Genomic DNA, 12,472 nt, shown 5'->3' on the forward strand with positions numbered 1-12,472 from the left:
AGTTTTTATGTTTCCTAAAAGAAAAAAGTAAACTCATCAAACTGTTAGTTTCACTAATACTGATTCACTTACTTCCAAGTGCTGAGACCCAGAAGGCTGAAAGAGAAGCAAGCAAGCATGTAATTAGAGGTCGCATCTCTGCTCCTGAAATTCATAACCCCCCAGCCACCCAAAGACGAGGTACAGAGGCAGATCCTTGTATCAGCAAACTCTTTATTTTAAAAATGCTAAGCTCACCACATCCCTGTCAAAGAGAGTGAGGATTTGGGTTTCAGCAGGATTGGGACTTTTCAGTAAGAGCCCCGTCATCAAAGTGCCGCTGCTTTTCAGTGGAACTGGAGGATGTGCAGGGATGGGCAGATCAGGATGGAAGATATCGAAAAGGCGGATTTGCTACCTCCCATTTGTGTTGCAGTGGTGTCTGTCCCAGAGATCCAGTGAGAGAGCAGTGGAGAATCAGAGGGTCTGAGCATAGAGAATGCAGACTGAGCTCCATTCTATAGGAACAAGGAGACCATTCATCCAGATGTTGCCTGCTCTGAGCTGGATGAAACACTAGTTCTACTTACCTGAGCGGCTACAAAGAATTCTCCATTTTCTGTGAAACCAGTAAGACTCCCAATTTCCCCAAGCCCCTTTGTGTATAATTAAATTGCCATAAAAGAACCCAAGCACTAAATGTCTAGTTAAACTAAAAGCAAATTTGTTCAAAAGATCCCTGGTTTTTCTCACTCCATCTAAGACGAGAACCACAATTATCCTCATAAAGTTGTAAAGGAGGGTGAGAGATACACCCAGGTTTTAGCCTCTGGGAAATATGACATCTAAGTCACGTTGGCCACCCAACAAGTCAAAGAGATAGGACTGGATAGACGCCCACGTGTGCAAAAAAGGCAAAGGCGTATTGATTGTGTACCTATGAAGTCCCCACATATGTTATCTCCGGTTTTCATACTAGCCCTTCAGGATGGTATTATTAACTCCATCTCAAAGAGGAATTTTCGATTCCAAGAGACTAAGTGACTGACCAAAGGCCACACATCTGAGCAAATGAAGAGGGATGCCAAGAACTCAAGCCCAAGTCTGCGGGACACCAATGCCGGGACCCTTCTGTGCAAACTTACTGCCTTTCCCAACAACCAGCATGGAGGGCCGTGGCCACCGGGCCCTGCATCTGTCCCTTTGTGTTGCTCGCTACAATCCTATGGTGCCATTCCTGTTGGAGAGAAACAGGACAGGCGATTTCAGGGATTTTTAATTCACTTTATATTTCAAGTACAAAAGAAAGAGAATTGCTTCTGTGCATGAGTGTGAGCCAGCCCATGAGAAAACCCAGTCTGCCAGCCAGAACCAGATTACCAAACACCTGCTACAAAATTGTTCCCCAGAAGCTGCAGGAGCAGGGAATAAGGGGGGGGAAAAATGAGGTCTTAAGTTCGCAGAGTGTTTTACACATTGCAAAAATGCTTTTGCTTTCATCATCTCATTTGATCCTCACAACTGGCTTGTGAGACGGGAGTCAGTTTCCTCATTTGAGGAAACTGGAATAAGAAAAGTCAAATACTTCACCCAGTGCTGCAAAGCAAAGAAGTGGTGGAGGAATGATTTGAACCTCGATCTTCCATAGTAAATTCTTTGGCATTTGTGGGGAAACATTAACACACTTACTATCACACCATAAATGTTCGATTCCTTCCTCTTCTGACTCTCCATCTGCTCCTTTTCTAATACCTGTCGAGTATTTCAAAGCTGAGTGCAGGTGTCTGATAGGGTTCCTTTTCTGTCTTCCCTTCCCTGACTGTTCCATTCTGAATATTAGCCCAGTGCTCTTTCCACTACGCCAACCAAAGATCCCAACACAATGCAGAAGAACAGCCTCTGTAATTCTCCCCATTTCATAACAGGAAACAGGACACAGATGAGTTGAGGGACTTAACTCCTAAGCCATTGGTCAGACCTGTCCTCCAGCCTTCAGCCTCTCTCATAGAACTATATGGAGGTGTTCTTTCTAAACATGGCTTAAAAGTTAACCATGTACGTTTCCTTATTCACGAAGTGGCCACCCAAACTTGTACACTGCCCCAAGGTTAAATATATACGGAACTCCAACCTGCTTACTAGATGAATCTACCGTCTTTACTCAGCGACTTTTTTTCTGTTCCTCCCACTTTTAGGCAAGCAGCCCAAAGTAACACTCATTCCTTCTAGAGCAGCGGTTCTCAACCTGTGGGTCGCGACCCCTTTGGGGGTCGAACGACCCTTTCACAGGGGTCACCTAAGACCATTGGAAAACAAAAAGATATTTACATTACGATTCATAACAGTAGCAAAATTACAGTTATAGAGTAGCAAAGAAAATAATTTTATGGTTGGGGGTCACCACAACATGAGGAACTGTATTAAGGGGTTGCGGCATTAGGAAGGTTGAGAACCGCTGTTCTAGAAGAAAACATCTGTCATTATTAAAGTAGAATCCCAAGTACCTCCTCTCAGACTGGCCGTGCTTTCAGGAAACAGGCACAGAATCTGAAAGGACTGGAGTTAGGAGAGCTAATGTACAGAGGCACCTCACGACACCTGGGGGCTATGCCTTTGTTTCGTCCATTCAGTATCCCAGTCACCGTGACTCATGCCCAATTAAACAGCTGCTATCTGAGAAAGAGTTGTCACAGTATGGGAAAGTCCCCAGTCATAAACCCCTCCCTTCTTCTTTCTGACTAACTCATATCCTGCCCCCACCTCAAGTCACAGTTCAACCGTCTCCAGCAGGAATTTGCTGAATCATCAATGAGGTCCTTTTGCCTTTCTGAGGCTGCTATTTATTTGGCATCGTTTAGGCTCTGTAAACAGTAACCATAAAGGAGCTAGTTCTTTTTGGATACCTACCATGTGCAAATCTGGTCACTCACATGGATTTTTGTCCTGTCTTTTAATGCCAGTGTCTGGAACACAGTAGGTGCTCAGAAATTTTCCGTTGTAATCTTAAGCCCTGTCTCAGCTGCTGGATATTACAGGTATCGAATCTTAGCACATAGACACACGTACATTGTGTGTAGTGCATGCATGGTATATGGGAAAAAATGCTTTAAGTCTCTCAGTAATTTCTACTTCGGCGTACCTTCTGTTACGTTGCCATTGTGATTTTCCAGGAGCTGTCGTAGAACTTGGTTGTAGATATAGCCTGAGTGTTTTTATTTTTACGCTGTTTAATAGTGTGGAGTGAGAACGGTGGAATGCTCCTCCCTTTTAGTCTTTCTGCCCTTTCCTAGAGCAGTGTTCTCCCTTCTCTCCAGACCCTCGCCTCTCTGTCTGCATTTTTCTGTGAACTCCTCTCTCGCCTTCTCTTGGGTACTACCTATGGAACTAGGAAATGTCGCCCAGAATTAGTTGTGTTCAGTTACTTCATAAAATGCAACTGCAGAGTAACTGTCATTTGAATGTGGCACAGGCACCACCGTTACAATCTTGGCAGACTTGTCAGGATGCACCTCTAGTTTCTGCAGTAGTTGGGGGTTCGTGTTGGTGCTGGGACTGGTTCAGGGCACGTCTAAGAGGTGTGACTATAAACTAATGAGGCTGGCTTTATGTAAACAAACACACCAGAAAGTCTACAATCCAAACGAATGTTATCCTTTAACATGGTCCTCATGGGAGACCCCACACTTGCTCCAACAGTGCTGCCATTGCTCTAAACACTTTTGGATTTGTCCTCAGAGCCAGTTTATGAGAAAATCTGACTCGTTGCTTAGAGTCACACCTGATTTTTGTTCCAAAACAGCATTGCCCAGCGTCATCACCCTCCATGTTCACCAGACTTGATTTAGAGAGGTTTCCTGAAATCAAATCCACCCTCAAAGGACAAAGATTTGCAACCATTAAGAATATGTAAAGAACAAGCCTTGGACAGGTCTCTAGACTGAGTCCCCAGATACGTTTATCTGCTTCATTAAAATAGGAATATAAACCCTCACCCTAACTTACAAACCTGCTCCTCCAACCTCATCTCATACTGCTCACCCCTCACGATGTGCCAGCCCTACCAGCCTCCGTTCCGCCTCTCCAACAAGCCCCACTGTCCCACCAGATAGCCTTCATATTGGCTGGTTCCCATGCTTGGATACCTGAGTGCTTTAAATCCTATCATCACATGGCCAGCTCCTTACCATCTCAGCTTAAATGTCACATCTTCAACAGAGCCTTTCTCTGGCCACCAAGTCCGAAGGCTAAAGTCACTTTAATGTTAATTTAATTTGATCACATCACTTGAACTTTAGTTTTCTGCACAGCACTTATTACTATATACTTTCTCAATGTGTTTATTTGCTTATTTTCTGTCTCTCCTGCATTAGAATGTAAATTCTACACAAGCGGAACTAGTCAGTCTCATTCATCACCATATCCCTAGCAAATATAATAGCAGACACTCATAAATGTGTTCAGTTGAACTGAATGACTCCCAAGGCTATTTCTTTTTAAGGGTATGAATATAGTATTTATTTTGAAGGGAATGATTTTACTAACTATCCAGTGAATTGATCTTTTTTTTTATGTTTTCAAATAATTTTTTAGATATCAGGTGGCCACAGCCTAAGTTACAGCCACCTGCCCTTCAAGAGTTGATAACTGTCTTTTTATTCTTTTAATTTTTCAATATACATGCAATGCAGAATATCTTCTCTTTGCCAAAAAAATAAAACATCATCGATAAAGTTAGACGATACCTTTGATTGCCCACCCAACACACGTGAGTGCACATGCACACACTCACAATCAACATTCCCATCCGGAAATTCCCGCAAACACCATTCCCATCCTCCTAAGGTTTGATTGATCCTTGATCTAGAAGAACCAGTTCCAGCCTCATTCGGAGTGACTATTGGCAAGAGACATGTGTTTCTTCCTGCATGGGCCTCTCCATACAGCTGCTCCCTGACATGGCAACTGGCTTCCCCCAGAGCATGTGAGCAGAGAAGGAGAGAGAGAGTGTGTGTGGGGAGGGGGGGAGAAAGGAAGGGAGGAAGAGAGAGAGAGAGAGAGAGAGAAGGGAGGGCCAAACAAGCTGGAAGCAACAGTGTCTTTTATAACCTAATCTCAAAAATGACATCTTATCATTTCTCCTGAATCTTGTTGATCACGCAGACCAACCTTGGGACAGTGTAGAGGGGTGTGAATACCAGGAGACAGAGATCATTGGGGCCCTTTTGGAAGCTGGATACCCCACTACCTATCTAGGATTGTCGAGAATTAAATGTAATAATAGTTTTCAAACATTTCCCTGGCATATTATAAATGGTCAAAACAAAATATTAGCCAGTATGACTCGAAACCAAAATACAACAACCCAAGAGTTTTTAGTAAAGAATTTAAGTATTTTATCCATCTGTCGTATAGTTTGTGTTGTGAAAATGTTGCCCAATACAAGCGCTTTTTAAAGTTTGTAGAATTTTATGTTTTAAAACTACACTGTCCAACACAGGAGCCACTAGCCATGAATGATTATTGAGTACTCGGAATGTATCCAGTCCAAAAGATATTCTAAATGCAAAATTATCAAGGCTTAAGTGATTTATGAGAGGGAGGGAGGGAGAGAAAGAGAGAGAGAGAGAGAGAGAGAGAGAGAGAGAGAGAGAGAGAGAGAGCCTCTGATTCTCATTAATAATTTTATATTGATTACATGTTGAAATAATATTTTGGATCTATTGAGTTAACAAATATATTATTAAAATTAATTTCACCTATGTCTTTTGGTTTTTAATGTCACTACTAGGAAATTTAAAATAATATGGCTCACACTATATTACTATCAGATAGCACTGAAAAATTAGCAGAAGATGTGGTTATCTTATTTCATAGTTAGGCTCCCTATGACATCGTTGGGTAATCTGCTTTGTGTTTCCTAAATAAGTTCTTCAAGTGTTTTGTGTGTTTATTTTAGAGAAAATGTCCCTTTGCCCCTTGGAGTTTGGGAGATCTGGGCAGTAAGTCTTTCTCTGTGATAGCGGCTCTGGCTTCTTAAAGAACCACAACTCCAACCTAAACTATATCATAAGGAGTTTGTGGATCTATGTTCTGATGGAAAGTAGCAGAGAAAAACACTCTAGAGCCCCATATCTAGAGTGTAATGAGTTCTAGGAGAAGAAAGTTACACAGTAATTAAAATGAAACATTTAATCTCCAAATCTCTAAAACATTTTTGGAACCACAATTCTCAAAGTCCTTGAGAAAGCCTGAAAATAAGTGAAGCCAAAGTGAATTCTGAGTCCTGAGCCTTAGCAAGACAGGTAAATTGAAACTTATGGTTTGAATTTTCTGGTACGAGAATGTTTGAATTAAAAAACATTTAATTATTGGAAAACCTCTATATTATTTCTTCCAACATTCCTACCTGAAAACCAGTCAGTTGTGAGGTTGTTAGAAGGTTGTCACTTATGATCAGCAAAGATAAATTTTATTAACTGCTATTCTTGGTTGCCCAGAGGATATTGACTTACAATGCAAGGTTTAAACCTAAGTGGCCTTGTTTTCTCCTTTGAAATAACAGATAGGGTTGAAATTGACACCATTTAGTATATAACATTTCTGGATGGTAGCTGGAACAGAAAATTTTTATCTGGGGCACAGATTATTTTAATGGAAGAATACAGAGCTATTTTATAAAAACAAGTATTTTTGTGTGCCTATAAAAAATATAACACAGATCATGGGGTGTAATGATAACAATACAAACCTTCAATAATTGAGAGCCTTCTCTGTAAAGATTATCACTAACTTACCACAACTTAGGAGACAGGTGCTATTACTATGCCACTTTTAGGGATGAGACCCTTGGACTCAAGATGGCGGCAGCGTAACTGGTTAGGGTCATATATTCATAAGGGGCAGTGCTTGATGTATAGGACCCCAAAGCCCTTTCACCACCTTACCTTCACTTTAGAAATAACAGGAAAGCAGATTTCAGCTCAGGATAAGGAAACGTTTTAAAATTAAATTCTTTAAAGTTAAAATTAAAAATGAAATGGACTAAGCCACCTTGGTGAGTTCCCCTCATGGAGGTAATCATACAGGGCCGAGGGTCCTAAAGGAAAAAGTGCCTGAGGCTGGTTTTAAGGATCCTTCCAACACTGAGATTAAATGTTTATTTTAGTGCCTTGATTTTCTCATCAATAAAAAACAAGGAAAATGCTAATAACAATAGAAAGTTATTGCTAAATTACAAAATGGAATATCAGTAGCAATGGGTAAATGTATTCATTTTTTTCAAGCAAGCCAAATGAATTGTTCCCTAAAAGACTCCATTAAAAAATTAAAATTAGCTTACATTTTACCCTCATTAGATTTTCAAGCTTTTAATCAATTATCAACCAGGCCCAAATCTACCAACTGAAGGGCAAAGGGAAAATTAAGAAACAGTAAGGCAAGTCAGTAGTTGGTGATCTGTAGGTTAGATTCTGATGGTGAAGAAAATCCACTCAGTCTGATCTTTATTTATCTCAGGATTTAAACAGTAACTGTAATTGTATTCTTTGAACACCAAGTGCCCGCCCCTCCCCATACTCCCACCCTGTAGTTAATTAGCTGGGCAGGTCTTATAACAAATATCCACTCAGAAACACTGGGTGGTAGAAATGCTGTTGATAATTAAACACCACAATAGCATGGAGCCTATTTCAGGAGCTGCTGAGTGGTCTTGCCCCAGCCTGACTGCTCACCACACACTCACAGACCCTCTATTGTGCTGGCTGGGACTGCACAGACGACGGATAGTTGCTTGGCTGGAGAAAGGACCAACTGCAATAAGAGAGAAAAGACCAAACCTTGCAAACAGATCCAGGAGTTCTGCACTCAAGGGGGAGATATCCAGAGGGTGGCAGTGAAAGGGGAATGGATCCAAGAATGAAAGAAGGAAGATGTATCATAAAATAGACACAGCCTTTCCGGTTTCTATATCCAGCCAACCAAAATGAGCTCACCAATCTCGTGTCAAACATTAATAGATAGCAATGAGAAACTGCAATATATAAATAATATTTGCATCCCATTCAGTTTAGAAATTTATAGAGTTTTTTAAAGTTTTCAAGAAAATCTTGATACTCATCCCACCTTCCTGGGTCTCAGTTTCTTCATCTTAAAATAAGGGGGTTGAAAACGTTCTCATCCTGGGGTGGCAAAAATAGGAACAGGGGCCCCAGAGGGGTCAAAAAGCCTCACCTATCTTACCATTACTCAAGACCAAACTACACAGTCTAATATAATTATCATTTTTACCTGCTTTCGCTTAAAGTATATTAACCCAGTTTGTTAGGTTGATTATCTCATTCTGAACAGATGCTTCTATTGGCAGTTATATAGGTCATTAATAATAGGGAGAAAATGATTAATTTATAAGTCAGCTGATTTGGTAGTCAATAAAGAAAATCTTTCAAAAGAGAGTGTTTTATTAAGCTATTAAAAAATCCATAGGAAAAAAAATAATAAAAAGTTTGCTTGGTGAAATGGCTGGAAACCACTGGCTCAGTCAGTGCCTCTCTAACTCATGCATGGAATTACCTCTAACAGAGGCAAGTGAGTATATTCCCAAGGGCACCTGGGGACTTAGCCTGGAAAAAAAAAAGATTTCGCTTAAAAAGTTTCCCTTTTTAAGAAAAAAAAAATCTTCAATTTGGGGGGAAATTTTCCATTCTCCTCTGTAATAGAAGTGTTCCTTTTAATTCCTAAATAATGTGTTTTCACCATTATCCTCTTGGAAAATGTGATGCCCCAGGAAGATGCACGTATTCATTCTGTGGCTTTAGAGATGCCCAGTGCACCCCACCAACAACATCGCCATATTCTGCTATGTTTTAGGCACCCCAGTTTGAGAAGCACCGGGATCCAGACGACCTTGGAAAATTTAACCTGGCTGTAAAATTCTACTGATCTTCCTTGTTAGTCTATGAAGAGGCACAATGCTTTATCCTAAAGATGTAGAATCCCTCCACCCCTATGACTCAGACAGCATCAGGTCTACAGCCTAGGATGCAAGGGCAAGGGTAGAAACAAAACATGTCGTGCTAGAGAAAGCAGGAAAAATGTCAAGGGGAGCCAAGCATAGCTCACGAGAAGCTGTCCATCTGAAATGCCACCTGGAATTCACACCAGTAATAACTGTTGTGGATATAAAAATTAATAGGGGGGATTTCATAGTATTAGAAAAATTTATTTTTATAAATCATGTGTCTATCACCCAAGTGTTGACGCATGCATGCAATTCAAACATCAGGCTTACAATAAAAAGCTCACTGAATGACTTAGCAAGGACAATTCCCCCATTTTCTCTATAATTTGGAGTGGAAGAAGGAGGGGGCGAGTGGGTAGAGGGTGCAGTTACTGGGTCAATTAATCAACCTGAAAACTGTGACACAAACTCTGACGCCTAACCTATGTCTAAAAATACACAAATGTATACGAATTTGTTTTAAACTGTCAATGCCTATATTTAGGACCTTCCCAGCAAGGCTATAATGAGACTGTGTTTGCGGGCTTCAGTCATAGCAGACTCTACCATTAATCTGAAGTTAGTTAAATTAACAGCATTTAGTACTGACTTGTCAATCTCACTGCTCCAGGAAATTGCACCTTGAGGCTACTAATATTGCCAATTTTTCCACTGGAGTATGCACCCGCGTGTGTGTGTGTGTGTGTATTTTTTTTCTCCAGAACCTCCGTGTTCATACCCCATCATTGCTTCCCTACGTCCACAGCACTTATATTATCATTTATTCTGGCCTCCTTTAGCCTTCCCGGGGGATTCTGCATAGTGTAGCTGCTCAGTGAAAGAGTTTTTTAGCTTTATATTTATTTGTTTATTTTTCTGTCATGGCTCATGACTGAGGCTTTAAAAAAAAGTGTGACAGTATTTAGAGTACATGATTGACTGCTACAGCAACATTCATTAACCATGACAAATCTGCAGCAAGACACAGTCCTGAGTGTTCTAAATAGCAACCCTCAGAAGAAAGAAGAAAGAAAGAAAGAAAAAGAAAAAAAAGACTCAACTAATTTTTCATTGACCTCATCTGTAAATAAATGTGGACTGATGGTGCGCAGGGGCAATAATAAATTAGTATTCATTTCCTGTAATTAATGCAAACATGCCTATGAGCACAGAGAATATGAATATATAACCACCTAATTTCCATTTCAAAGTACACCTAACCAATTTTCACTTAAGGCATCTTCATAGTATTTTCCCCCTTCATTAGAAGAATGAAATGGCTGGATTTCTTTCCCACCCACCAGGGGGAAATGTCGTTTTGGTCACAGAGAATGTCCAACGTGTCAGGGACAGAGCTGCAGACCTTGATTCTGACCTGTCTCATTATTTGATCCCCTACCACATGCCCATGCCGCAGCTGTCTTCCCCAGTTTGTCACGAACCATGAAGGGCTCCTCTGAAGTGACCAAGTGACCGCCTAGGCAGGCCCTCACATACATAAGAGCCACCGCAAGAACCAGCCTCCCAGCCTGACCCAGATGTGAGACGGTAGATCATTGACACACGAGTTCACTCACAGGAGGGTGAGTAGGGTAAACAATGTGATGCGAGTCAAAGACTACCACGCATTGAGTAAAACAGAAACATCAAGCTGTATAAGCGTCTCGGCAAGAGAAGCTAGGAGGACTTGCTCTCTCGGACATGGGCATCTCCAGAGACCATTCCTGGAATCGGACTGCAATCAGAGACCAGTGCCTGATCACACTCAGGCCATCCAGCCCTCAGAACTCACTAGCTTTACTGTAGCAACGGTAGAATGTTTTATTAACAATAAAGAAATTGACGAATACTAACAGAATCATGCCACTAAGACACATATGTAAAAATCTCCTTATGTCTATGAGCTTGGCAGAGAGTGATAAGAGCCAAAAGTTTGAATCAGGTTCTACCAAAAACAAATAATACCTTTGGCAGAATGCAGCTTGCCTTTTTGATCACTGTTCCTAGGGCCTTCCTGGTCCTTCAGAGCTTGTGCTCCTAAGCGTTCGTCCCCCTGAAGATCATGTAAACACATGTGTGCAGTCTGGATTAGAAGTGGTCCTAATGGGTGCTTGATAGTGGAATTCTAATGAACTCTTCTAAGCGGCTCTGTGTGGTACGCGTGACAAGAGGGCCAGAGACCATGGGACTATCTCTGAATGTGAGCGCTTTACCATTTAATCGAGTTGTAAATGTCACTGATTAGACCTTATCGTAACAAGATGTTAATAACATAGCTCCCACTTTCACCGGGCGTTTTTCAAAGCCCACAGTAGATTCTCAGCTATGTGACGTAGCATTGCCAGTGACGTAGCGTTTCCCCAGAAAGACAAAGGAGTCACCCCATTTCTTTCCCTTCAGTTGTTAGCCTGGAAGGCCGAGCAATGCACCTCAACACGCTGGTGCAGGAAGCCCAGGACAGGGTGAGTGAGCTGTCTGCTCAGGTGGAGAATGAAGGATTCAGCCTGGACAACACTGAGAAAGAGAAGCAGCTGAAAGCTTGGGAGTGGAGGTATCGACTCTACAGACGCATGAAAACAGGCTTCGAACATGCCAGTGAGTATAAGCAGAGGACTTCTGTGTTTAACTAGACCAAACCTTGGTTTGAGACAGCCAGGCCTTCTTTCACTGGGTTTTTTTTTTTTTTTTGTAACTACAGGGTCATGGATGGCCGTTGTCAGCCTGTTTGGAGCAAGGGCTGTAGGAGGCTGTAAAAGGATCTTTTGTCTTGCTTGATTTTCTGGCTCCTGATAGGTTCTCGGGCCACAGCCATGAGGCTTCAGTGCTGCTGGCCTCTTTCCACCATGTCACACTCATCTAGCACTTTCCACCCGCTATGCCCTAATGCCTAATGACCTGGATGGTCTGATGCCCTAAGTGGCTATATTTTGGGATGTGGAGGTGGAAAAATATTTGTTTGCCTATTTGTCCAGTGCCTGCTTCAAGCTCAAGTTTAAGTTGTTTTCAACTCTCCACTGCATTTTTTTCTGTAACGCTTATATGAACTGACCTTCAGTTCATACAGGCTACAGAGGACAGTCAGTCAACCCATGAATTGCGCTTCTGTCTGCACTTCCATTCTCTTTACGAATTCTTTTTGTTAGTTTCAGAAAGCCTGGTTTCTAGATAATACTCAACTAGCCCTGGAAGGTACTGCTTTGTGCTGCCTCTGAGATTAAAAAATATATAAAATGTAAACCCTTGTGAAATATTAAACTTTTATTCCAGAAGGAGATCTTATTTAAATAACAAAAAAGTAGAAATATGTTGAATTTTTAAATATAAAGGTAAGGACAGTTCATTCGTTTGGAAATTATCTGCCTCTGCTCTAGGAACCTTAGTTGTGATAAAGATCAAAAGCAGTGGAAATCTTGGTTTCTGAAGTCATCCTGTATACCAAGTACCAAAACTAGGCCTGATCCTTTTTCTCTTGAAGCAAATAACTTAAGAAACTTTCAT

The 12,472-nt window shown here is 41.3% G+C and overlaps 1 protein-coding gene across 1 annotated transcript in view; it reads left to right on the top strand.

The window, feature by feature from the left end:
* The window catches only part of ANKFN1 (ankyrin repeat and fibronectin type III domain containing 1), a 348,704-nt gene that overhangs the window by 203,084 nt on the left and 133,148 nt on the right, over nucleotides 1–12,472 (top strand). Inside the window, exon 6 of the mRNA XM_019636795.1 lies at nucleotides 11,375–11,569. Within this exon, the coding sequence (XP_019492340.1) occupies nucleotides 11,375–11,569 (195 nt within the window). The remainder of the gene's footprint in view (nucleotides 1–11,374; nucleotides 11,570–12,472) is intronic.

Source organism: Hipposideros armiger, unplaced genomic scaffold (assembly GCF_001890085.2).
Source record: "Hipposideros armiger isolate ML-2016 unplaced genomic scaffold, ASM189008v1 scaffold_29, whole genome shotgun sequence".
Taxonomy (NCBI): domain Eukaryota; kingdom Metazoa; phylum Chordata; class Mammalia; order Chiroptera; family Hipposideridae; genus Hipposideros; species Hipposideros armiger.